This window comes from Coccomyxa subellipsoidea (genome assembly GCF_000258705.1).
Source record: "Coccomyxa subellipsoidea C-169, whole genome shotgun sequence".
Classification (NCBI taxonomy): Eukaryota; Viridiplantae; Chlorophyta; class Trebouxiophyceae; family Coccomyxaceae; genus Coccomyxa; species Coccomyxa subellipsoidea.
In genome coordinates, this window is record NW_005178030.1 from 108,766 (window position 1) to 134,996 (window position 26,231).

Consider the following 26,231-nt stretch of genomic DNA (forward strand, 5'->3'; position numbering starts at 1 on the left):
GGCGACTGCGGCATGGTCTGATGTGGCGATGCCTTCGGGCACGGCGCCGCCCAACAGCAGCTTTGGGCAGTACCTTTGGGCAGAGCTGAACCCCAACGCGGCTGCGCCGCCCTCCGCCATGCGCCAGGGCCTACTGGAGAGGCAGCGAGTGTGAGTCGGCCTTGCTCTTTCTATGTTGGTCTCCCGGTAAAATTACCGAATGTTTGTCCACCGCTATGCGCCAGGCAGCGGCTCCACTCTGGCATGCAACCTGCTCTTGGTGTGGTATGTGAGAGGCGGGAAACTGTGTTGCTCTCCCAAGTAAGAGGCAGTGGTTGAATATATATGTTATGATAATGTGATCCCCCCTACGCCATGCGCCAGGGCCTGCTGGAAACGCAACGAGTGTGAATTTGTCCTCTGTTTTGTGCAGCGCTGCCTGTGAAGGTTTAGGTGTACCTCTTCCTGTAAATACAGCTTTTATTTCACTTTGCCAGGTCGAGTGTGTCAGCCCTCCATGCCAGTGTTGGGAGGTCTCCCAGTCGCACAACCTGCATGCGCGTGCATAGCGTCCACCGAGGCCAAAATATCATGTCGCTGCCTGGCTGCTTATAGTCCTCACCCACTGCAGCACATCTGTTCCTTGGCGCATGGGGCTATGCTGACATCTCTGCAAACTCACAAGATGGGAAGGTTGTGGGCATTTTAGCGGGTGGCTACCAGTAGCAGTGCAGGGGTGCTCAGAGGGTGACTGTGGTCATGTTGGGTCTGCGCAGGTACAATGCTATCCTGCTTGTGCCCTTCCAGCTGGAGCGTCTGCTGTGGTATGGCCTGCTTGTGTGCCTGGACTCCTTCCTGGTGCGCCCTCCTTCCTTACGCCTGCTGAGACTATCTGCTAGAGTCTGCACTTGATTCGCATTGTTTCTGCAGGAAAGTTGCATGCAATTCATTTCGCCAATCAAGACATGCGCTTACCCTGGTAGAGCGATGGTCCCCCACCCAGCATTCCATCCTAGTTTAGACCGACAAGACAGGGAGCTGGGGAGTGCAGAGAATGGTGCTCATGCACTGGTGACTCACCTTGGTTGTAGATATTGTATGCGCAGATGAAATACAGGTTGTTCGAAGTACTTTTGGCACGCAGGCGGTATTTACGGTCCTCCCGGTGCGGCTGCTGGGGGCGCTGACCACCGCAGTGGGGCGCCTCCGCCGCGGAGGGGGGTCCTTGCACGGCGACCAGCTCTTCGACATGCTCTGCGTGTTCATTTTCGGCGCCACGATCGCGTTTTTGAGATTCCTGCCTGCCGGGACCATCTACTTCTGGCTCAAGGACCTCACGCAGGAGTTCCTCAAGCTGCATGTCGTGCATGGAGCTGTGGAGATCTTTGACAAGGTGCGGGACTAAATTGTTGAAAAGGAGCCAAGATATCCCATCAGAATGCAATGGTAACGCATGAGTTTGGCAAGATGCACATCAGTGTACCCTTTGTCGTGGTGCTGGGCGTCTGTTTCAGGGCTGCTTGGTGCCCCTGCTGTCCTGTAAGCCTTGCAGTCAGCTGCTGCTGCGCATGAATCGCCCCTTCTTGATGGCTACGGCTCAGTGCTCCTGCCTTCAAAACACATGCCTGCTGCTAGTGTGGCATGCGATATCTTTTCTTGAGTGTCTGAACATGCCACTTGGGATTGGTCCAGATCTCCTGTGCCTTTGTGGTGGATGCGCTGGATGCTCTGTCTGGCACCTGTGGCCTCTACCTCAGCACCAGTGGCCGAAGGTGAAGATTTTCTGAACAAGCACTTGCAAACCTTCATCAGCATGGTGCTTGACCCCCCATCTTACTTGCCGCTTGTTCCATGTCCAAGAAAGCCAAGCTCGGCCCTCATTTGAAGTTTATAATTCTGGGGCCCTCGGTTGCTTCAATTGTCTCTGTCCTTCCCAGCACTAATAGGAAGAAGCCCTTCGAACAGCATCCCTTGTAATCAGTCAGAATTCAGATCTCAAGATTTTGAAAGTCCATACTAGTATCTGTGCGCTTAGGTGGCACCTGGCGCAGCTGGGCGCTGACCTGGCAGTGACCCTGGCGCTGGTGCTGTTCCATTCGGTGGTGCTCATCTGCCAGTTCATGACATTTTCGGTCGCCATGAACTCCAAACGCTCCAACGCCCTCATCGCCCTTCTCATCGCATCCAACTTCGTGGAGATCAAGGGTGCGACCCTGGCCTACGGCCTACTTAATCCCTCATTCTTAAGAAGTGCAATAATACAGTATCGTGCTCCTGGGCCGGGGGAGGATCCTATCCTGTTGCTGCATGATGTCCATTTGAAAGACAGCCCTAATCCTCTTATCTCCCTTGACGTCTGCATAGGTCCATCTCTGAATAATGGGATAGAGGTTGCCTGCCAGCCTTAAGCGCTCGGTTCTAGGCTGGAAAAGCCAGGAAAGAAGAGCTAAAGAAACCACGCAGAAAAGTTCACATCCCGTGCACCCGAGTGAGGGCAGTTTGGTTTGGTCTAGCATCTCCTGGCCTCAGCAAAGAGTTGCCGTGTGTGTGCCAGTGCAGCACACAGTATTGGATGTGCTCATGCTCCAGGCCGATGTGAGGGCAAAATCGCTGAGACTGTTTTTCTCTGACTGATTGTCGGCTGGCATGCGTGCAGGCACGGTGTTCAAGCGGTTTGACCCAACCAAGCTGTTTGTGCTGGTCGGCCAGGACGTGACTGAGCGCTTCCACCTCCTGCTCTCGCTGCTCTTTGTAGTTGTGGAGGTGAGCGTTGGCCTCTTTGAGTGTTGACAATGACATAGATTATCTAAAAGCAAACGGCCCTTTGTTTAAGGATACTTGGGGCATCTAGGTCAGGCAATAAGTGATGGACTCTAGTTGTTTGCATCCTGTTCTGTGGTTTGCACCTCACACGAGCTTGTACCTTTCACTGTACAGGCCATGACAGAAACGCAGGATCAAAATCTGAACAGCAAAGGAAGGAAATTACACATCAACTCCAGCCGCCCAGGGCTGATTGGATGTACTGGCAGCATCCAAGTGATCAAAACAATCCATGACAAAAGTGCAACGCTGACAATATCCACTGCACACAGGAACAGGTTGCATGGTCTGAATTGCGGCGGTCTGAAATGCTGAGAACCCAAAACCTTAGAAATAAGGGTAAAAGAAGGTGATGCAAGCCGGATTTTGGCCTGCCGCAGGAGATGGACAACTCGGGCAGCCCGCGGCCGAGCCCGGAGCTGCTCCGGTGCTGCGGCTACATCTTCGGCGCGGAGATCCTGATCGACATCACCAAGCACGCAGTGCTGTCCAAACTCAATGACATCCGCCCGGCAGTCTACCAGCGCTTCATGCGGGTGCGGACGAGGTGCCCTGCTGATGACTACCAATTTTGGATCCAAGAGACTGATGAGTCATCTGGGCCCGCTCTCGAGAAAGCTTGCCCTGAACTTACTGTACTAGTCATTTTAAAATCCGCACCTCTGGCGGTGCGGGGAAATCTTGCAAAGCAGCTTCTAGGGGTTTTCCTGACTTCAACAATACCAGGATCATGCTCCGCTGAGTTAGGCTTATCAAGAGCTTTCAGAACCAGGTCTCAAAAGTATCATAGGGTCCATATTTTAGGTGATAGTGTCTTATTTATCCACCCCGTTTGGCCAAAAATAATAATTGAATGCGTTTTTTGGAATGACTTATACAGTATTTCAACAAAGTTGGATCCAATAATAGTTTTTTGCAATCTAAGGCCAAGATCAGGCTGACCAACACCACATGTGCCAACACTTCAATGTGCATGCCAATGTTGCCACTGTCTTTGATAACGAGCATTGCTCGAGGGCTGTGCTCCAACCGACACGCCACCGTCTGGGTGCCTGCCCTTGAAGCTGTGTGATATTCTGTCGGGAGATTTTCACGGACCTTGCAAAGCTCGGCGCTGTGATTTTGACATGCAGAGGTGAGACTCACATGTCTTAAGGAGGAGCCATGCTATCATGTAGTGCTGCGCATCAGGGCATCAAAGGGCATCTTCTCAGACTATTTTGTCCCACTTATTACTGAACTGGCCCCGGCTCGCGGGGGGCGGTACAATTACTGAGCACCGTGCCCACGGTTGAGTGGGTCTTGCTTGGATCTGGCGAGTCCACCAAGGGGTAGGAATCTGGCAGCCTGCACATGCAGCCTGTCTGCAAGGGCACCTTGCCTTCGGCAGGAAAATCGTGTAATAATATTAATTATAATAATAATTATGATTATAGTAATAATAATAATAATAATAATAATAATAATAATAATAATAATAATAATAATAATAATAATAATAATAATAATAATAATAATAATAATAATAATAATAATACCGTAATGATAATATTACTAATGATGATGATGATGATGATGATGATGATGATGATGATGATGATGATGATGATGATGATGATGATGATGATGATGATGATGATGATGATGATGATGATGATGATGATGATGATGATGATGATGATGATGATGATGATGATGATGATGATGATGATGATGATGATGATGATGATGATGATGATGATGATTGAACTCTCCTGTGCTGGTCTGCAGGATGTGTGCGAGAAGGCCAAGGGCGGCCAGAGCCACACGGCGCACCGAGTTGTGGCCTTTGAGCCCTACGCACCCGCCGCCCTGTTTCTGCGAATCGCTGTCACTGCGCTCATAGTGAGTCCTCCTACTGCTGGTCCGTTACCAGTTTAATGCAAGAGGCCTTATTCTTTGCCATGTCTTGCTGATCCTAGCGTGCCAGTCCGTTAAAGCGACAAAGAAAGGGAGCAATTCCCATTGTCAACTGAAGAGACGCCTACATTCTGGACAAGACTAAAGCCAACAAGGCATACTACGACCTTAAAAACAGAAGAACCTAGACAAGATCGAAGACATCCCCCCAAAATTGAACCTCTGTACTCTTCCCAATGCCATTTCCAGTCCTGGCCTTGGATTCTCTCCGGCGCAATCTTCGTTCGCAACAGAACCGGCCGGTTGATGAAGCGGCACATCAGCATAGCGCAACTGTACTAGCAGCACCATGCAAGCATGACATTCATAGGAGCTGCAATCCCGCCGCTCTGCTCTCAAGGACTGGCTTTTCTGGTGTTGGTTGCACATTTTGTGCATGATTGTTTTTTATTTGGATGCTGCCAGTTCATCCATTCAGCCCTAGGCGGCTGGAGTGGATGTAATCTTCCTTCCTTCCTTCCTTCTGGGTTTGCTGACATTTCCTTGCAGTCCTGCCTGCAATGAAGCTAAGACTGCTGTCATGTCATTGTCGCAATGCAAGATGCTTGTGAGTCAGACTGCCCAGAGATTCGCACCTCGCCAGCGCTAGTGCAAGGGGCGCCTGACGCGGTGCAGATGCTTGAGCAAATGGCGTGCTTGGGCCAGTCCTTGCCAGCAGTAATTTTAAGCGCGCCTCAACACACAGTGCTGATATATTTCAAGCGGTGTTCCAAACACGCCAGAGTTGTCGGGGTGATAGTTAGAGAATACTGTCACATCGTAGAGGCAGCTGCCGTGCGTGCCTGCGCAGAATGCACAAGAACAGACATTCAATTGTATTCGATTCAAACCAATGGATCCCTGCTCTGCTGCTGTGCAGAGAGCCAAGCATGCACTGCTATTCAATGGTGTTTTTTACATTTATTTCTTTAATATATTTATTGGAATGTATTAAAAAAAAATATAGGATTTTAGGGGTTCAGGGTTTTTACTTAGGGGAATCTATATATATAAAAATGGAAAATAAAATATAATAACCCTGAGTGGTGGCGTGCTGTATCTTGCAGGTGAGCAGGAGCGAGCAGCCGCTGATGCAGGCTGGCTGGCGGGGACCGTGGCAGGTAGTTTCGCTGGGTGCATACTGCATTGCTGCATGGGTGGCAGTCTTTGTGGCCAAGGCTGCGCTGGGATTCTCCCTGCGTGGAATCGCCTTGCACTTCCTGAGACGCCATCCCAAGGCCTGAGGCAGTCCTCCTCAGAATCATATTTTGGGGAAGCTACTGAAAAGTTCTGAGAGGTAAAAAACCCCAAGGAAAGCTTAAGAGGGGGTGCAACTATCATGGTTCGTGCAAAACAGCCCCGGCTGGCGGGGCCGGTACAATAATTGACCACCGTGCCCATGGTTCATTGGGGTTTCCTTGGCTCTGGCGAGTCCAAAAAACATGAAAACATACATGTAGAGAGAGAGAGAAAGAGAGAGAGAGGGAGAGAGAGCAGTACTTCTCTGCCAGCTGCTGTGGAAGAGGCAGCGCCTTTTGAGAGTGGGGTGCAAGTGCTGGGAAATCTTCTCATTTTGGGTTTTGTTAGTGTTTCCTTGAATCAGTAGGTAGGAATTGGCAAGTATGAAAGCTAAGAACTCAAGTGGCAGAACAAGCTTAAGAAGGTAGGAGTGTCCTAAAAAGAGATGTCCCAGCTAGAGGCCTCTATAGAGGCATGTCTGTATGCAGCTGCAGCTGCAGATCATACTTTTTGCAGGTTGCAAATTTGGATTATGTTGCACTGATGGCAGTGACTCAAGATGGTGTGGCCGTCCATGCATACAAATATAGCTATATTATACAAAAACATATAAATGTTGATAAAGCCATGGCCTTACAAGTCTGCTTTGTAAATCTCTGGGCCACATTCGCATGGTCAGGTCTTGCACATTGTTCTACGCACGTTTTCTACCTTTTGAGGTGATGCTGCTGCTGTCGTCTCTCTGCATTCTCTTCTCTCTGCACATGTCACTGACCTGTCGTCCGCACTAATTAGCGCATGTTACAACTCCGCACATTTTATAACATGCAAATTGGTCTAGTCTGCCTGAAATCTTGTCTGAGGCATGGCCCAGTCACAGTAACTGTGGTATGCAGTGCTGCTTATAAGGGGCCCTTTTCACCAACACAATTTGCTACACAAATACATGCGTGCCCATGCACCTGCAGATGCAAGCCAGTGGATGTGGTCTCTGCCATGGTCTCCACCAAGCAATCTGCCCTCCGTGTGACTGCCGCCGCTTGCAAGGCACCATTGTGACAGTGCAGCCATATAGTGCGCCTGCGAAAAAAAAAGGCTTTGCTGATCTGATTCAACAGAACGTCTGTGTAGGCGCACAACACAGCGAAGCAACTCCTCATAACCAGGCTCAGCCTCACCCCAGTTATTGCAGATCATTCTGCAATAACTGCAATTACTACTGCAATTTATAATAATAATAAATCACATAAAGGTCCCCCATGGGGTGCTTTATCAGTACTGAAAGGCTCGTTTTGCCATCAGAAAGCGTGTGCTGAGGTTATAGGGGGCAGCTGCGACATGCGCTCTAGTTTCTGCAAGCGTCCTTGTTGGGATTAGCAGATGCACCTTTTCAGGCGACAGCAGCTGCGCCAGCACGGATCCACCGTTTTCAGGTGAAGGATGTGGCGCTGGGACTCACAGAACTTTCCCATGATCCTGTAGTCGCAAAGTAGCCATGGTCAGCAATGATTGGGCAGGGCTTGTAGGTGTCGGTCAGGTTGGCTGGGCAGGGTCTGCAAATATGTTCTTGTGAGACAGGGCGCTGGCCAAACTTGCCAACCTTGGCCCTGCGGATCTGTGCCCGCGCCTGATTTGGCCGCGCCGCAGCCACAGCTCGGTCCCGTAACCTCGGCGGTGGCGCTCCTCAGCCCGTACGCAACACCTTACGGACCGGCGCAGAGCGCTGACTCAGCACTACTGCGGCCTCTGCTCGCCCCACATCAGACGATGATATCTCGGCTTCTGTCAAGCCAATAGCGCTGCTTGAAATATCCTCGGCAGTGCTGCTGTCATCCGGTGTCTCGCTTGGGGAGGCGGCCAACCTGGGACCGTAGGAAAAAACCCTCCTGCGGGGTTTCGCGCCCCCTGCACCGGCGGCCTCCCGGGGGCTGTGATGCAATTCTCTGCTGACATATATGACGCCGGATGGCGCGCGCGTGCCGCCTGACCGGCCCAGCTGCTCTGTTGATGCCTCATCGCTTGCCTGAGCTGCAGCTGGATCACCTTGCTCCAAGCTTCCCGTGCTGCCAAGCCCGTCGCCTGTTTACAACATCGCACTTGCAGCAGTGTGGGGAGTTGACGCTGTAATGCTACGGGGCGCTTGGAGGGCTGATGCATTGGTGCTGGGGGACCGTGGCCCGTAGGAATACGGCTTTCGCTTCACCGGCGGCTGCGGCGGGGTCGGCGGCGGTGGTGCTTCACGCTCCCGAGGCCCCTCCTTTGACTCTGCGCCCTTATTTCTGTCTTCAGTGACGGCTGCCGGGTAGCTTGGTGACACTGCTTCAGCTGCTGGCATCCGCGGCCTGTCGGAGAGAGCCTTCTTTGCATGCTTCCGCCGCACGGCTTCCCAAGCTGCAGCCTGCTCCGATGCGGCGCTTGCGGCTGCACTGAGGACCTCCGAAGCCAGCGGCTGCTGCATAGCAGTGACGCCTGCACTTGCATCAATTGGGGCAAGCCCTGCCCTAGCCGCTCCGTCCAAGGAAGCGCCATCAGCCGGCACAGATACCGCTGCTGATAATGCACTGCTGTCTCTCAGAGCGTTCACATGCGGCCGAGCTCTGCGCGCCGATTCCTCCCCAGCAGTTGAGTCACCCGGCGGCTGAGTCACCAATTTGTCATCATCTGTATCTGCGGCTGATGCCGTTGCCTCTTCTGGCGTCAGCGGTCCCCCGCTGCCGGCCACCGCTCGGGCCGGACCTCCCGGCGGCAGCGCGGGGCCTGGAGCATTGCCTGTCCTGGCAACATTATCGGATGGCTCTGCTGCTGCTGAGAACTCGTCTTTGCGCAGGCCCTGGCTGTTCAGCTGCTGCACGAGACCAATCTGCAGCTCCAGCTCGCGCACCTGCACCCACAGCAGCTGCCAGTTTAGCGCCATAGACGGCGGACACCAACAATCATTAGGAAACGACGTGTAAGAGACAGCCCAAGTGATAGGCGCATTCCGACACCTTGCAAACTTTGTGACATCATTCTCTTTAGGTCGCTTGACAAATTACTCCAGTGCAGTCTTGTGAAGGCCTCTGGACTACATTTCTGAAGATGCCAAGATAAAATTGCCGGTAGTAATAGTGACATGGAGTACGGCATGCCTCAGCAACAGCACTGTGATATGTGGATTTCGTGGTCATCTTCTGCCCGGCAGCAATGCAATTCGCAGCGCACGTCACCGTCCTTGCCACAGCTCATGATGCAGGGCACCGTATATTTCTTAGGGTTTAGGGTTCCCTAACCTATTATAGGTCCATAATTTGGCTTCTTCGCACCTTGTCTGCAACAGATTGGGCCGTTGGCGCATACAAGTTCCCCCGGCCGAGCGTCGCCTGCTGCCGGCGCAGATCGTCACCCGCGCGCACGGCCACAGCCGTCGCGCATGCATCCACGACCGCCGCGCGCCCGTAGGACCGTAGCGGTGGCGGCGGTGGCGGCGGTGGGGGTGCCTTCGGGCGGCTCCCCTTCTGCCGGCTCTCTGCGCGAAGCAATCCAGATAATATGATTGTCTTAGGGAGCTTGTCAGGACCTCAAGGAAAAGTGAGGGTGGCCCAGACTGTACTTTTCTGGTGCATGTGGGAAATATCATAGCAATTGCCACCTGTCTAGCAATTTGCCCAGCAGAGTGGCATTGGAAGGCAAACAAAGAGATGATTCATCTCAGAACCCCGAAGTCAGGGGCCAAACCCAGGACGCCCCTTGGATGTCAAAACCTTCTAGCATTGCACACGGCGGGACACTGCCCAGCAGACAGAGTCATCATTGGTGCACACGTGACAGTTCTGAAGATGCACACTGAAGTGTTTCAATTTGCTAAATCTGGGGCTCACAACCCTTAATCCCGGCAGGTTTCCTAGGGTACATAGGAGTGCAGGGGGCACGTGCGAACCTTCCAGAGGGAGGTATGACATCACAGGTGGCGTCCTTGCCGCAGCCCCGGTCTGCGCTCTCCCCTTCTGCAGCGTTTCGTCCGACGGCGTTCCATTGCTTCCGCCAAACTTGGAACTCGCCTCCATCTGTGACGGCTGCCCTGCTGAGTCTGCGCCCTCGGCGGCCTCCTTTTGCTCCTCTTGAGAACAAGTTGCCACAGCTGCAGCATTGACCTGGATAATGTGGGCTTCTGACTTGCTTGAGAATTCCTCGCCACCTCTGCCAGATGACAATTCCCTCTGCTGGACGGATGCATCTCTTTTGGGGACTGATTGCGGCTGCTTCGAACCATTATCGCCTGCCCTCTCACTGCCACACCCGCCCACCGAGCCTGACTCTTCTCTCGCTGAGCTGGCATTGATGCTAAAATCAGGCGAGTCAGACTTGGCATATGTGCCACTTCCAAAGGCGCCAGATTTGGCCGGGCCTGATCTGCCCTTGGCAGCCGGCGCGCGCCGCAGCCGCCGCGCGATCTCCAGCGCGCTACTTGGCCGGCGCTGAGTCACCGCTGAGTCAGCTTCCACCGGACGCTGACCGGACTGCGCCGCCGCCGGCTTCTTGCCTGCCGGCTTTGGCATTTCAACCCCTGATACTGCAGCGCTAGTCTCTCCCTGCGCTTTAGTCCTCTCAGGGGCTCCTGCAGGAAGCTGTTGCATGCTGGACCTGCGCTGGTCACTCCCATGCTGGCTGCTGGCATACCCTTCTCCAGGGCTGGGTGCGGATGCTTCTATGCTGTCAGGAAGCAATGTCTCGCTCGGCTGGGGAGCTGCAACACTCAAGTGCTGCGATTGTTGCTGCTCCCGCTGAGAGGCCTGCTCTACGGCACTGGAGGCGGCACTCTGCAGATTCGCATCCAGCGTGCTGCGAGGACGGGTGGCAGAAGCAGCGTCCACCGCTGGAATTTCCTGAGCTGATGCTTGCACGTCCGTGTCAGCTGTTCCGGGCGCCTCTCCTGCGCTGGGCGTCCCCGTCTGCCCACCCACATCATTGAATCAGCTGATTTTGACGTAAACTTGTATTCAACCAAGTCCTATTTCTGGAGTCTTTGAGAAGGGCAGCCTGGGCAGGTGTCCAATACTGCAAAACAATGTCACAACAAGCAACCAGTACGCTGATTAAGCATCCCCATAATTTTCAGGCACTGGAAATTACAGCAGATAGGCAAGGTGTATTCACGCAGCAGATATCATGACACCAGAGCAGTGCTGACCTGGCAGCTGACAGCGGCAGGGTAGCAGCGGCGCAGCAGTGTGCGAAGTGCCTGCTCCAGATCAGGCGCGCGCTGACCGGGCGGTGAGTCAGCCTGGATGACTAAGCGCCACACGTGACACTCAACCTTGCCCCCGCTGCTCCTGTTGTTCAACTGCTTTCCACGTGAATTTAAGCTCCCTCCCAGATCTTCCTCATTTGCTGCACTGTCCTTTTCCTTGAAGTCCAAGCTGAGGGTGGAGTCATCGAGGATAGAAATATGACTCTGCAGCGGCAAATTGAACTCTTGCAACGTCTGCCCTGGCTGCTGGATGTGAGTCTGCTTTCCCGCTGCCCGTGCTGGTTTTGAACGGCTCCCCTTTATGGCGCTTATGACCCCTGCAACCATTGTGTATTGCTAATCAGTAATCAGATGACGTTTAGATATAGCACACTGTTACAGCATGCATAGCGGGGATGAGACAGGCCTGGCTTGGGCAAAGTTTGTAATCATACTTCTGCTGCTACGGATGTGCACATTGTGTACCACATGGAAATACAGGGAGCATGCCTGTTTCAAGGAAGGAAAGTAGAGAAGAGCCAAAAAAGAGGTGCGCACAGCTTTTGGAGGTAGGAGATGCAACGCCTGCAGACTCAATCCTGACTCTGCCGCTCAGAGGCAGGAAGGAGCAGTTTGCTGGTCCCTGCCAGGCATCCTCCTGGCCTGAGCACAAGGCCTCACCTGCATGCAAAAAGCCCAAGCATCATTTGCCTGGGTCCATGGCAGTAAATATGCATAATGTGCCGATTTTTGGGGATTGTAAATGCACAAGTTACCATTTGCATGTGGTGCCTGATGAATGGAGGACAATCAGTGAATTATCAGGCGGGTTTCAAGGGCAACCTTCCCTCTATATGACTGCATGCTAATCATCCAATTAAATTGGCAAGACACTGATGATGCCAAGACCACTGAAATGTAATAAAAGCTGATTAGTAAACTTCTTGCCTGCAGCGGCTGTATAGTGGCAGGGCCGCGGCTGCTCGAGGCATGCGCGCCAGTCCAGCTCAGCACTTAGTAAGGCCCACGTGGGGGACCCCCCCACCGCCGCCGCCAGCGGCTGGTCCCCCGCAAAATTGCACGCCAGCGCATCGGCCCCGGCCTCCAGCAGCAGTTTTACCGCGTCCCTGCAGGGGAAGGGAAATATTGGGCAGGGTGTCCAAGGGTTCAAATACCACGCAATACCCCCAACACATCACAGCTGATATTATTGCGTATCGACTGTCAATCAATACTTGCAGCTCAACAATGGCACAGCTCTGTCTCCCATCTGGCTCAATGTCCATCGGCTTCGAAGCCATATGGATGTGATGCAAACATTACACCAAACCTAAAGCTGTTTTTCACAACCACACAGGTTGTGGTTGTGAAAATACTTGCACTCTCGCTGCGTTTGCAAGACTGCACAAGCACAACAGGATTGCTGTCAAAGTCACTCTGTAATCACTGTGGAAATATAGATTACTCACGTTTGGCCGGCAGCTGCCGCAAGGTGGAGTGCCGAGTTGCCGCGGCCGTCAACAGCCTGCAGGTTTGGCCGCTCGAGCAAGACCTTGTCCAATATTTGCACCTCCCCATACTGGGCTGCCCAGTGCAGCACTTGCTTCCCCTCCTGCAGAAAGCACGATGCCATAGTCAAGTCCCGCTTATATTACTTAAAAATGTATTTGTTAGTAACCTTCAATGAGATTTCCTTGTGTTGAAAGACCTGTGGATTCAAGCGATTGGTTTATAGAGAGCAAGGCAGTCAAAAAAGTGAAAGAATGCATGTCACATGCAGCAGAGAGCAGGCCAGAGGAGCAACATGAGACAAGGAATTAGCCCCTGCAGGACCAAGAATGCCACCCCTACTCAGGGTTTTTATTTGTATTTAGATGTACAGTTATTTTTATTTTTTACATTGAGGATGTGGGTTTTTACAAGGGGTTTTATGGTGTGGTTTGGTCTGGTTGGTATGGTTTAAAGGTATCAAGCCTAGGGAGCACGGTCCCCCAGATTCTCAAAGCCCTGTCAGGACCCTTCCTGAGGATTCAGCTTTGATTCTGGGTGGGCATAGTATGCGGTGGCTTATACAGGCCTTGTCTATCATGCAACATACTCGCGCATCCAAGGTCGCTGGCTATCTGGGACTGTCAGGGTGATTACCTGGTGTGTGATGTCAGCAGACCCCTCAGCAAGCGAGCTCAGCAGGCCGTTGATGACATCAGCGATTGGCGCATCCTCAATGCCGACGCGCATCAGCACATTCAGAAAGGTTGTCACACCGCCCTTGGCCAAAATGTCTCCCCTGCATGATCACAAATGCTCTTGCCATGACTGCCTGACTATACAGGATCTCTATTGCATAGGGTCCCCTAAGGGCACCGACACCAAAGCACGAACCTTTAAAAGAGGGCACTGTTGATTAAGTCTAGACATAATCGCTGGTGGCTTATCCAAGATTGTCAGCTCTATCAATGTTGCCGATCCATGCATGCACGCACATCTACTCCAGGTTGCGAAGAACAGTGCCTGCAAGACTGGCACTACAATATTTTTCATTATTACACATTTTTTTATAACATGCACAGGAAAAGCAGCCAACCTGCAAGTGGGGTCTCCGCCGAGGGCGTCATGCAGCAGAAGGGCGGTGGTGCGAGCGATCTTCGAATTCGAATCCGCGCGATCGAGGGCTGTGAGGCAGGTGTCGACGCAGTTGGACTGTAGCAGCGCGCGCATGCATGTGGAACTGGCCGCCGCCAGCGCCCTCAAAATCTCCATGCCCTACAGCAGAAATTTGAATCTGAATGATGCAGTGTAAATCAGTGATTTTTGCTAATCAAAATTCTGCTAATCAGAATATTGACCATCTTGATCATGTCTTTCAGTCTGAGTCAGGTGGCCTTGGAAGCTGCGCTGTAGCTTGAAGGGTGCGCACGCTTCAGAAGTGGGGCGGCCTTTGATGTCATTATGCACTGCAATTCCACCAGTAAGCCCAAGGATCACTGGCAAGATACAAAATGTCTAGCTGTCGTCCCTACTCAGTCCATAGAATTGAAGCAATGGAGTTGCCCAACAACTTCTCATATTCCTCCCTTTCATCTTATCTCAGGCTTGCATGCATCACCTGCATGCTTCTTCTCAAAAAAAAAAATTAAAAAATTAACGGAATGCAGACTCATGAGAAGTTTGTGATGTGAAGATGGGCAGTGACAGACTGCCTACAAGACCAATAAGCCTCATGTGGCTCCCAAAAGGTCTCCAAAGCGTAATATACTTATAATAATTCTTTAAATAAAGGCGTGTAGTAAACCGTTCAGCAACTTATTGCACGAGAAAGAAAGTCAAGCGCACCCTGGCGGCGGCGGGGATGTGGGGAGCTGCATACACGAGCGCCAGAACAGGCTGGTGTGCGCGCGCTGAGCATGCTGCGCCGCAGAGCGCAGCGTGCACAGCGTGGCCCCTGTTGTTGCCTGTCCACACCAGGCGATGCAGCAACCCCAGCGCCCTCTCAGCCACCTGCGCAGGCCAAATATTTGTTTATAGAAATGCCTTCAGTATGCCTTCAGCGCCAAATATCTGGTTGTAAGAATTGTCAGCAGGCTTCAGAAGAGATGGGAGCATCCTGTAAGCACTGGAGATGCGAAGCATTGAGCATGCTACAGCACAGCTTGCCGGCCTTTTAAGCTGACTGCAGACTGCGCTCGCAAATCTCCAGTAAGCCATGAGGAGCATTGCTGGTACTGCAGGTGGTGGGCCGTGCTATGCATGTTATTATGTTGTGCATGATTGCTTCCAACATGAAGAAATTTAATCACCCAGTGCAGGCCCAATACTGCCTCATCTTGTAGGAATTGAAATTTTCAAGGTATGCTGAGGATATCAAGATGGCACGTTACATAATTCATTTGTTGCAAGCATGGACACCGAAGGCAGAGAGGTCAATTACCTCCAGCCCATGCTGCCCGCCGAGCTGCGCACAGGCGAGGCCCATGCGCAGACCAGAGAAGCCACCTGCGTCAGCGAATGCGCGCGCGGCCGGCTGCCCGCCGGCTTCGAGCGCAGCTTCCAGCAGCCGCGCAGCTTCCGCCACGGTGGCGGCGCCCGTCTGCGTCAGCGTTCCCGCCCTCAGCTGCACCCCCCGGCCCAGCAGATGCGCCACCGCCTCCATTCCCTTCGCCTCCCTGCAAAAGGAAAATACATCATATGGATTTTACATTATATTGTTGATAAAAAGTGTGGTCCATCAAGAGTGTTTCCCTCAAGCAGGGCAACTATACTGCGATCCTGGCATCACCCCCAATACCATTTCACTATTAAAGCTTGCAACAATTCCAAAGCAGTCTTTCACAGATACCCATGCCACGCTAAGCCCCCGCCTTACTAAGAAAAGCCATGCACATGCCCTGAGACGTTGTTGCATGGATCAGAGCACTCCCACAAACTCTGCAGATAGCCTGCTCAACGGCTCGAGGCATCACAATGACGCACAGGTGACACTCATGCACCTCATACACAGATCGGGGCACTCACACAAACGCAAGGGACATGGCCTGCGGCTGCTTGCGCGAGACAGCGATCAGCAAGCTGACCGCCGCATCTCTCAGCTCCTCGTGCACCGGCTCGCTGGTGATTATTGTGACCGCAGCAGGAACGCCCCCGGCCTGCAGAAACTCGTACACTGCCACCGGCACCGCCTCGACTCGCTTTTCCAATGCGCGCAGGCCGGCGGCAGCCGCCGTGTCCTGTTTTGGCACAGCATTTGTTTTGACATGGCTTCTAAACAGGATATGAGATGATCAGTGCAAAGAACACTCTGCTGGCACAATGCCGGCGCAAGGTGGGGATGGAAAATTGGTTCAAGGTGGCCTGCTGTGGCTTCCCATGATCTGGCATAGGTGCATGAGCAATGCAATTGCAGCGCTGCGGATACATAACATCAACCTTGTTGTGCGCCTGAGCTATTTGAGACAGGAGTCAAACAGGATAGTGAGAGAAGATTTGAGTACTGTAGTTCCTGGCTAGCTGTTGTGCGCAGGTGTTGCATGATGTGAAGGTTGATGCCATGCATGCAGAGACTGCGCGCCAGGGCAAGGATGCGTACTGTGAACTGAGAGGATGCTTGAAGGTGCAGGGCTCCCCCTAAGCGAGCCAGCTTTGGCGCAGGCGCCCTTGCCAGCGGGTAGCCATGGTGGCCAATGCTGCGTCTGTCCGGCTCCAATGTCATGGCTTGTTCATCTCCGTTCAGGCAAGTCGAGCATGTTCACACCTGCACATGAACTGGCAACAGCTTTGTTGAAAATCCAGGCACGCAGCACAGCTTGGCAAGCAGCCTCTGAACTAGCCCAGAACGGCAGTACACTCACGGTCAATTTCAGCGAGCAGGCCCCTGAGCTTTGCGTGTGTTATGTTATGGAGTGCTTTAAGAAGTTAAATGTGTAGAAATAAGCCCCATCGGGCTAGCAGACGATGTGGGCTTTTACTTGAGGCATCTTCAACGAAACTTCACACATCCAGTGTCGTACACTGCCTGTCCACAACGCACGAACGGTCCCTCGCTACGAACTCTGCATGCATCACATCAAAAAGGCAGATGCAGCATGCGATCGAGGTTTTGACGGCACAAATACCCAGGACGCACCAAACGTAAGACGCTTGGACCTGTTTACGGTTCGGCAAGAGACCGCCACACACGCTCAACCAATCGCCACTTCCTCGTGATATCTCCTCATCTAAGTCCAATCTGTAGTCCTGCGTGGACCAAAATTCAACAGGCCTTGTCTTCCGTCAAATGAGCGTTTGTCACCGGCATTTTCTGCCAAGGCGGCCTTTTCACGGAAGGAGTCGCTCTAAATTCGCCTTGCCTGCTTTGGCCCAACGCTTGAAATGAAATTTGCGCAGCACAAAGCGTTTCGAGCCAAAACAGCCGTCACTAGTGAGCAGAGAACGAGAAATAGGAGAGACAAGGCAGAGAAGATGCGCTAGAAACCACTGCGCATTTTGTAAGGTGGTCTTTTAGCATGTCGAATGTACTATACCTTGCTATTAAAGGGTCGAGGGCAATGCCAAGGCGCCCCTTCAGGTAATTTGTACTCCAGAAAAGTATATTTCATAGTTCTGCCTGGGATTGAGCGCATGCATAACACGCTCAGACTAATAGCTTCTGAGACCTGGAAGTGGATCTGAAAGTGGCAAGTGGGAATACCGTGCTTGAAAAGCCTTACATCCTTTTCGCATGCGTACTCCAATCCTGAATGCCTTTGATTTTTGACGAAGCAAGCTGCCGGTATTTCGGGCCCATCGCTTTTAAGAACGCCTTGGGCGCTTCTGCCAGACTCTTGCCGTTGCCTTGGAGATTTGCAGATTTGGAAAATTCAGATTCATCTGAGAAGGTACTCATGTCTGTTCGTGTGTCTTGCAGTCAGAAGGTGATGAGCACTGTCAGGTACTAGGTCCTGAGTTGCACGGCATGGATCCAAGCCCTGTGCAGTACTCCAGTGTCAAGCACACCGTCATCCACCCGAACTTCCTACACACCAATTCCACGTCCCATCGTTGGGCTTTCAGTGCCATCGCAGAGCTCATAGACAACGCCTCTGACGATGCCCAGGCCACACAGTGCGCTCAATCCCTCTGCCAATCTTTCAAGTTGACAGGTGTTTCCCAGCCTTTCTTAGTCAGTAGATCAATACAGGAGGAACGCAATGCAGGTATTCTTAATGTTGAATGGTGTGTTCACAGGTTCTGCATTGACTTGCAGCAGTTTGAGGTGACAGGCGAGGATGGCACCAGCAAAGAGGTGGACACACTGGTGTTCATGGACAATGGGTGAGCTGCCCAATCATAGCCAATGCATTGCACTGCTCAATTTTGTTTGTAGGCCCGACCATCGACGGCATACCACGGTGTATCTCACATAGAGAGCAAATGGAGACTGTAAGGTGCACACGTGTTGATAAGGATGCTGGATCTCTTGCATGCACAGGACTGGGATGAACCCTCTGCAGCTGCACAAGATGCTGGGCTTTGGGCACAGTGACAAGTCATCCAATGCAAGGTAAGAGCTTCATACCATGTTGTGCAGCATTGCATGCAGGCATGCATGCCTGTCTGAAGGCACCACCCTGCCAATGGAGATATTGCTTGCCCCTTGCTCCTGACACAGCAGCAAATGCCATTCTGCATGCTATGACTGCATTATCATCATTCTACAAATTTATATTTGATTGCATGCAACAGGGCAATTGGGCGCTTTGGCAATGGGTTCAAAGCGGGGAGCATGCGGCTTGGGCAGGATGCACTGGTGCTGACAAAGTGCACCACCAGCCAGAGTGCCGGCTTCCTCAGCCAGACTTTCTTGAAGGTGCATTTTCTGTTGTTTCGCAGCATGTCACTTGGCTCTCAAAAGCGTGGAAAATCTGATCAGCTGCATGATGCATTTTCCCCTTATTATGCATGTCTCTTGCAGTGGGTCTTTTCATCATCTACCGAACTTGCTGTATGCACACAGTCTCTGAGCTGGAGGCCCATAGCCCATGCTGCTATGTGCTTTTCCCCATGGATGCTTGACCAAGTAAAGCAAACACAAGCGCACAGCATCTGCCCATTTGAGGGCGACACATGATTTTTGAGAGATGTAAAATCTGGGATGTTTGACACATTGAATGAAATGTTCATTGCAATAATTTGGGTGCAGGCGACAGGGTGCGAGGATATTCTGGTGCCGATGGCGACCTGGGACTTGGAGGGCAGGCGCCTGGGGGCAGGTCAGGCTGACTTGAAGCAGAGCCTGGACGCCATCATGCGCTACTCCATCTTTCAGGCATGCTCCTCCCAACTATATTGAGGCTTCGTTATGCACTTCAATGTGGCGTAGTAGCAGGTTGTGAGTGTGGAACGCTATTGCGTGCCACAGCAGATACTGCCTGATTGGAATAAACTTTAAATTTCCAGTTATGATTCACAGCCATTTTTACTTGGGATATTAGCCGTTTTGAGGTCTGCATGGCTAGTAAATGTATTGAGACGCCAGTGTGCGCATGTGCAGGACGAGGAGAGTTTGCTGGCGCAGCTCCGGGCAATGCCAACTACGGGCACCATTGTGATCATCTCAGGACTGCGCCGAGATGACAGCGGCGCGCTCGAACTGGACTTTGACTCGGACACGTGAGTGCTGCTTCCACATGCTGTTATCAAAATGCTGCGGGAAAGTATGGCTCCAGTACTGCCAGGCACAAACCCTCGTCCATAAGGGCGGCTCCATCCCATAATGAGGTTGCCCTGGCTGATCAAGGCAAGATAGTCTCGGTGCCTGGTCCAGTAGGGCCTTGCTCTCTGTGCTCAGGTGCATTTGCTCCCAAGGGGCTCAGGGAGACAGGATCAGCAGCATTCGTCTCTAGGACTCTCAAAAATGGCTCCATTATGCTGCAGCACCTTGATGGGTGGATTTAAGGAGCCACGGGAGTTGAGTTGGGTGAGAGGAGTCATTATGGCAGTTTGCATCAAAGCCAGGGAGTTCTCATCAGCCTCACAAGATAGGCCTCTGGTTCTCGCAGAGGCATGCCAGATACCTGCATAAATAGTAGGAGCTCTATTGAAATTTAAATGTCTACACAGGAATGATATCCGCATAGCGAGGGACATCGCGTACGGGGATGAGGCGGGCCCTGCAGAGAATTTCCAGCAGACGCGGCTGGGGCAGGCACGCAGCACAGACGTGAAGCTGGATTACTCACTGCGCCAGTACGTGTCAGTGCTCTACAAGGTATTATACCCCCCTGCATCACTACCCCCCACATCACTTCAGAGACTTCCGCATGCATGCACGGGTGGTGAGGTTGGCACGGGCAAATGATGAGCCCATGTTGGCAAATACCTTGTGGCCATGATCATGGCAGATCTATCTCACAGCATCGAGCAATTGTCATTAATTTTATGTTGAATAGGCTGAACCCTGCTGACCAGTATGCAGCATGGATGAATCCTTCATAGACAGCATCGATGCCAGGCTCCATGCATCACTTTCCTTCACACAGCAGCGGATTTTAGTTGCACCACAACGACATGACTGTCTTAAAATAGCAAAATTACCAAATATCTAAAATGGTGGTATCCATTTATTTCTGCTTGCTGCAGGTGCCACGCATGCAGATATTTGTGCGGGACCAGAAGGTGCGCACGCAGCGGGTGACCTCGCTGCTGCGGGGGAAGATGCACGAGCGCTTTCAGCTGCGGAACCAGACCTTGGCCTATGCAGACATCGAGATGGGTTTCAACACAGAGGTGGGCTGCCGCATACTCTCACTCTTGCTCATTACGCAGAGACAGAGAATTCGAGGGGGCATGCCCAGGCTGTTTGAGGCATTCACAAAAAGGAGGAGGTTTCGTGTAGCCACACAACCTCCTTAAAGTGCTCCACAACCTACTGATGCATCCAAAGAAGTTGGGCTCACTACGAATGGCATTGTGCTGTGAATCGACCAGAAATCCGCCATGTGTGTGAAAAGCATATGGATAGACTATGCCACGATGGATTTTGCAGTGAGGTGAGTAAGGGCCAGCACAGGACAGCATGCTTGCATGATAGGAGAGAGCTTGCACGAATGCAAGGACTCCTGAGTGCGGAGCTTGTATCTTGCCCTGTCATGCTCGACTCATCAGGGTACCGATGATGCCAGCTTGTGCACACAGTACACGGTACTGATCACTTCAGCATGCAAATATTGTGTCAACATGCCAAATTGTGCTGTGCAGGACCCGAGCCTGTATGGGATGATGATATACCACAGGAACCGGCTGATCCGCCCTTACCACCGCGTGGGCATGCAGCTGGAGCCCAATGACAAGGGCGTTGGTGTCCTGGGCGTAGTACAGGCTGATTACCTGGAACCCACACACAACAAGCAGGTGCGCATTCCAAACCCGGGGAAATCATGGTGGGAAAGCTTCGGTATATGCCAATTTCATGGTGCAGGTTTCAGCAGTGGACTACAGCGTTTGACCCTACCTGCCTTTGTATGGGTGAAGGCGGCCCGGGCAGTCTTGGTTGTTGTGATTCAGATGTGCTTTTAGCACTGATCAGAAATGGGTTCCCACTGACCTTGGCCTGAACATGAAAGTTGGCAGCAACTGTGTCAATTTGGTCACACTCGAGCAGAGGGTCTCATTTGCCTGTCCAAACCAGTGAATATGTAGCTTCAAAGAGCTGTGCTGATGAGTGTAGCATTTTTATGCAGGACTTTAATGACACCAAGGAGTACCGGACGCTGCAGAAGAAGCTGGCAGAGATCCTGCAGATGTACTGGTGGGACAAGGTGCACATCCAGACTTTCTTACCCTTGGGCGCACGTAGTAACTCCTGGTTGCTAGCATTTGAAACATCAAACAAATCCATGTGGGGCACCTTCGTGCAAGGACATGCCAGACTGCCGCACTGATTTCTAGTCTCAACCTAGCAGGCGTGCTACACCCGCCACTCATGCCTGTCTGCCTGTGTTGCAGATGTAGCCTGTCCGTCATGCTATGGCAGGTCTTCTGCAAAGCAAACATGCCTCCTCTTCTTTTTTGGTGTTGAAGGCATTTCTGCTGTGGTGTTGGCTCTTGAATCGAGAACTTTTTTGAATGGCAGGTGGAGGAGCATGGACCTGGGAGGCCGCTGGCGCTGCCGAATCCGTGGGCTGCTGCAAGAGGCGCTCCTTCACCGCAGCAGGAAGCACCGCAGCAGAACGGTAGCAAGTCCACAGCCACTGTGCCGGACGACCTCTGGGTCCAGGTAGGGGCTGTCCCCACAGCAAGCATTATTATTATTATTATTATTACACGTTTTCCAGTCCTCACGGACTAGGTACGTCAAGCAACACCTGAATTAGTGCTCTCCAGCAAGCATTGCACTGTCTATAACGACCATTGTGAGCTGTAGCTTAAAGCAGCCATTGTCTGCTTGGCATTTTGTGGTCCATCCCTATCTACCCGTTCATGAGGTATCACCGTCTCAAATAGGGCCCCTTCTGTGCCGTCACGGTTGTCTGGTACAAGGAGAGGATCTTGGTCCCCAAAATTTGCATGCCGTGCGCGCATTTGAATGCTCTTGGAGAACGCAAACTGGTGGGCTATGTGAAGTAGCTGGCATGCAGCATGTCTTGCTGTTGTACCCACTATGTAGTCCAAAACACGCTGTACAGTGCTCTTAATGTAGGCAGGAAATAGTTCTTGTCCAGGTGAAAGCTACAACCGCCGGTAAATCTGCCGCCTTTTCTTCCCTCCTCCCCCTGGAAGACGTTGTTGGTGCTGTGCAGTGTGACAAGCTCAGCTGCCTGATGTGGCAGAATGCCTATGGAAGTATCTCGATTGTTGCATGCGCTCATTGGAGATCTGCAGTGCTGCTAGCCCCGATGTCACTGTTTGCGTGGCGCGCAGTGCGGCGAGCTTCTCTGCCTGAAGGGGCGCAATGTGCTGTTGGGTACTCCATATCTCTTTACATCTTTAGACAAAATATCTCATTGAATTGCCCGTGATGTGTGGCGATGTCTGGCGCGCAGTGCGATGAGCCGCGCTGCCTGAAGTGGCGCAAGATGCCGCCGGGCTGGTCCACGGCGCAGGTGGAGGCCGCGCAGGACGACGGCTCCTGGTACTGCCGCCTCAACCCCGACCCGGCCGCCGCCGCAGCCGGCTGCAAAATCCCCGAGGAGACCTACGCCGCGCCAGAATCCGCCGCCACCGACACGCGCACCGTTAAAAGGCGATATCAGGAGGTGACAAGATCTGACTCTCCTTTCTGACCTTTTTGCTTTTTTCTTTTGCCCTTTTTCTGTATTGCTTTCTTTCCCATGGCACTTTGAGCTGCAGCAAGATAGGGTCCTTGTAGCGCCTGAGTCAGCCGCCGCCGACACGCGCACCGTCAAACGACGCTACCCGGAGGTGACTGGCCTCAAGGAGCAACCTGGCAGAAGATCAGTCTCATGCCATGCTCTGATATTCGTTTCTGGGTGATGGGAGCCTGGAGGTAGACAATGCCAGGATTGCCCACTAAAGAGAGAATATCATCAAACATTGCCCAGAACGCGCTACAATGTGGAAAGTGACTGGACACATTTGTCATGCTCAATCATGCTGGCCAGAAGTTGAGATGAGTCTGCACTGGAAGAAGGTCTTTGATTCGATCTTGCCCTTTACCGGCAAGAAAGCAATCAAATCGGTTTCATGAATGAACAACAAAAGGGAACGGGGTTCTTCTTCTGCTAACATTGGTGAAGCGTTCGCATCATGATCATCTTGGGGGCTGCATGCGCGCAGGCAAAGGAGAAGGACAGGAGTGCAAGGAAGCGGAAGCTGCAGGCAATGGAGGAAGCTGCAGCCGAGCAACACCGCCTGGAGGTGACCCTTTGTAAACTGTAATTTGCATGATGGTCTAGGGTGCCTTGGAAATTTCACATGTTGCTGGAGCTTCCTGTACCAAGCCAAGCTGCACCGTCTGCATCCCTGTGTTCTGGGATCATCTGGATATTAGATACAGGGTCCAGGGGTATATATGATATCAGGCGGTCCTCAAGACTATCATGGCAGTCTCCAGCAACCCCCGATTACAGCAAGCACTCCCATTGCTGTGCTTCTACCAAGTATTTGGAGTACCGTAGATGATCGTGCACAAGAGAATATTTGGATGTGAGCCCCAAGCGGCGCCTCAATCTCTGTGTGGTGTGCAGGCTGCCAAGAGGGAGGAGGAAGCATGGCGGCAGCAGGCGATGGCGCAGCTGGCTCTCAGGTTGGCGCAGCAGCAGCAGAAGCAGCATCAGCAGCAACAACAGCAGCTCCTGCAGCAGGAGCATCAGCGTCTGCTGCTGCAACAGCACCTGCAGCGATCCCAGGCACAGGTGAGGCTACAGAGCCGCACCTGTCACCAGTACATTGCTTCGGATCTCCTGACACGTTCTCACTCAGCTTGTCGTGCATTCAAGGCAATCAGATCAGTGATTTCTGGCTGTATCGCTTGGGCAGAACGGCAGAGCGCACGGAAGCTCAAGCGCCCCCGCCGCTGCTGCGCCGGGCAGGTCACTTGCAGACCTGGTGCCCACAAGCCCAGGCATCCCCATTATTCGCCCTAATGGCGCGGTCGCCCCGTCCGCCGCATCGGCACCGGCTACAGCACCCGCCGTAGCTCCGGCCGCGCCGGCGGCGGCAAATTCCGCAGCTGCCCCGGCGGAGGCTGCGGCGGCACCCGCCGCCGTGCCGGCTGAGCGGCCGCTGCCACCGGCCGTGGCGCCAGAATCAATGCAACAGCCGGCTGCGACGGCTGCGGCCCGAGCTGCGGCAACAGCAATAGCAACGGCCGCAGCTGCCCCGGTGAAGGCTGCGGCGGCGCCTAGCGCCGTGCCGGCAGCGCTGCAGCCGTCACCGGCAGCGGCGCAGGCCGCAGCGGGCATTCCAGCGCAGCGAACGCCGACACGGGCAGAACGGCTTGAGGCCCGGGCGGCCACAGCGGCGGCAGCAGCTGCGTCCGGCGGCTTCGACCGCGCCCCGTCGGCCGCGGCCGTCTCCGCAACGTCGAGTGAGCAGCAGGGAAGCGCCGCGGTGGAACAGATGCAGAGCTACGCACAGCAGGAGGCCGATGCAGGCGTCAGCAGCACCGGGGAGCCGGCTGGTGAAGTAACGACTGCGCCAGAGGCTCCCCGGCCGGGCAGCAGCATGGATGACATCGACACAGAGATGGCGGGCACGCCAGAGGTTGCAGCGGCGCCGGCGGCAGAGCCGCCCGAAGCACCGTCCCTGGCACAGACGCAGCAGACGCGCGGCAAGGCAGCAGCAGCCAAAACACCCGACTGCACACAGAATAGATCTGCGGGGCCGTCCGGCAGCCCAGCCTCAGACGTGGCGCCTGCAAAGTCTCCCGCTGCTGTTGTCAGCGCTGCGTCACCTAGGACACCGGCCGCGGTTGGGCCGAGCGGTGAGCAAAGAACGGAGGCGGCTTCTGGGGGGACAAATGAGCGGCATGGCAGCTTGTCGGCGAGGCAGCCAGAACGGGTGGAGATTCTGAACAGCGTGAACAGGGTGAAGGCCAAGGTCCTGGGCCTGGAGAAGGATGTGCAGAGCCGGCAGGCCACGATTGAGTCGCTGCAAACCCAGCTGACTGGCCTTGAGAGCGATCTTCGCAGCAGGAATTCCGTTGTAGACGCGCTCAGCAACAACTTGCGCAAGGTGAGGGTGCACTACATTCCCACAATTTGTGTACCGCTCCTGACACTGTTAGAATTGCAGCATCACTGTTTCACAGCAGCATGTTGCAGGCAGTGTAATATGATGGTCCTGCTCAAGTAAACGTGGGCTACAACAACTCTGCTGCTCATTTTTCACAAGCTGTTGCTGGCCATTTGTGATGCAGTCCTTCCTATTGCCTCTGGCGCTCACGCTGCCTTGGTCGTTTGATGCGTCTCTACTTTTTACCTGGTACCAGGAAGGGGATTGGTTGCATGTGTGTGGCAGGTGCTGAGTCACTGCGTGGGCGGTGGGAATGCGAGCCGGGCCTTTGATGAGATCACGCCGGAGCAGCTCGCAGAATTCAATGTGGACATCTTCTGGCAGAATCTCAAGATCACTGTGCCAACCTACCGGGCTTGAAGCTGACTGAGCCCTGCCCATGTTTTTAGTAATCTGCAATGCTGCATCATAAGACACAATGCCCAGCAATGAAATTTGTGTACAGGTTTTCTGTGCTTGCGATCTGACTTGCATTTGTATGAGCGAGGGTCCCAAAGGTCCGCAAGGGAAGAGGGCATTTGGTCCCCGCATGTGATCATCTTGGACTTCTATCCATGGATACTCATCTCTGAATTCAGAGTGACTATCAGGTTGGGACTTGCCATATGTGCAGTGCTGGATACTTCATGAGCGATTTTCCATGGTGTCCAACTGCACTGGCAGGTATGCAGATCTCTGGAGCTTGCCAAGATCAATTTGGCAAGGTGTAAAATCATGTGCCACCTTGAGTTCAGGTTTCGAATTTCTGGTGCTGAATTACGTATACACAAGGTCTGGCTAGCTGTACAGGCCTATAGGCTAGCTAGGCCGCAACAAA

The 26,231-nt window shown here is 53.0% G+C and overlaps 5 protein-coding genes across 5 annotated transcripts; 4 read left to right on the forward strand and 1 right to left on the reverse strand.

The window, feature by feature from the left end:
• Positions 1-28: 28 nt before the first annotated feature.
• COCSUDRAFT_43372 (DUF747-domain-containing protein) lies at positions 29-5,984 on the forward strand (the record flags this gene model as incomplete). The annotated part of the gene is made up of 9 exons (XM_005645488.1): positions 29-150; positions 756-837; positions 1,124-1,372; positions 1,672-1,751; positions 2,015-2,184; positions 2,636-2,742; positions 3,183-3,338; positions 4,573-4,686; positions 5,808-5,984. 9 exons carry the CDS (start codon positions 29-31, stop codon positions 5,982-5,984), a joined length of 1,257 nt encoding a protein of 418 aa, XP_005645545.1.
• A 1,679-nt stretch (positions 5,985-7,663) lies between these two features.
• On the reverse strand, positions 7,664-16,391 carry COCSUDRAFT_56924 (hypothetical protein; the record flags this gene model as incomplete). Its single annotated transcript, XM_005645489.1, has 13 exons — positions 7,664-8,058; positions 8,113-8,860; positions 9,282-9,484; positions 9,896-10,907; positions 11,147-11,288; positions 12,127-12,312; positions 12,655-12,797; positions 13,331-13,472; positions 13,770-13,948; positions 14,519-14,683; positions 15,114-15,348; positions 15,698-15,909; positions 16,269-16,391. The coding sequence occupies 13 exons, from the start codon at positions 16,389-16,391 to the stop codon at positions 7,664-7,666; spliced, it is 3,885 nt and encodes a 1,294-aa protein (XP_005645546.1).
• A 1,242-nt stretch (positions 16,392-17,633) lies between these two features.
• On the forward strand, positions 17,634-19,010 carry COCSUDRAFT_56925 (hypothetical protein; the record flags this gene model as incomplete). The annotated part of the gene is made up of 5 exons (XM_005645490.1): positions 17,634-17,782; positions 17,906-17,992; positions 18,150-18,221; positions 18,404-18,527; positions 18,861-19,010. 5 exons carry the CDS (start codon positions 17,634-17,636, stop codon positions 19,008-19,010), a joined length of 582 nt encoding a protein of 193 aa, XP_005645547.1.
• A 234-nt stretch (positions 19,011-19,244) lies between these two features.
• On the forward strand, positions 19,245-22,007 carry COCSUDRAFT_56926 (hypothetical protein; the record flags this gene model as incomplete). Its single annotated transcript, XM_005645491.1, has 6 exons — positions 19,245-19,330; positions 19,781-19,928; positions 20,300-20,446; positions 20,918-21,070; positions 21,400-21,477; positions 21,792-22,007. 6 exons carry the CDS (start codon positions 19,245-19,247, stop codon positions 22,005-22,007), a joined length of 828 nt encoding a protein of 275 aa, XP_005645548.1.
• Positions 22,008-22,686: 679 nt separating this feature from the next.
• Positions 22,687-25,774, forward strand: COCSUDRAFT_56927 (hypothetical protein; the record flags this gene model as incomplete). The annotated part of the gene is made up of 6 exons (XM_005645492.1): positions 22,687-22,914; positions 23,009-23,080; positions 23,456-23,536; positions 23,866-24,033; positions 24,158-25,354; positions 25,640-25,774. 6 exons carry the CDS (start codon positions 22,687-22,689, stop codon positions 25,772-25,774), a joined length of 1,881 nt encoding a protein of 626 aa, XP_005645549.1.
• Positions 25,775-26,231: the final 457 nt, after the last annotated feature.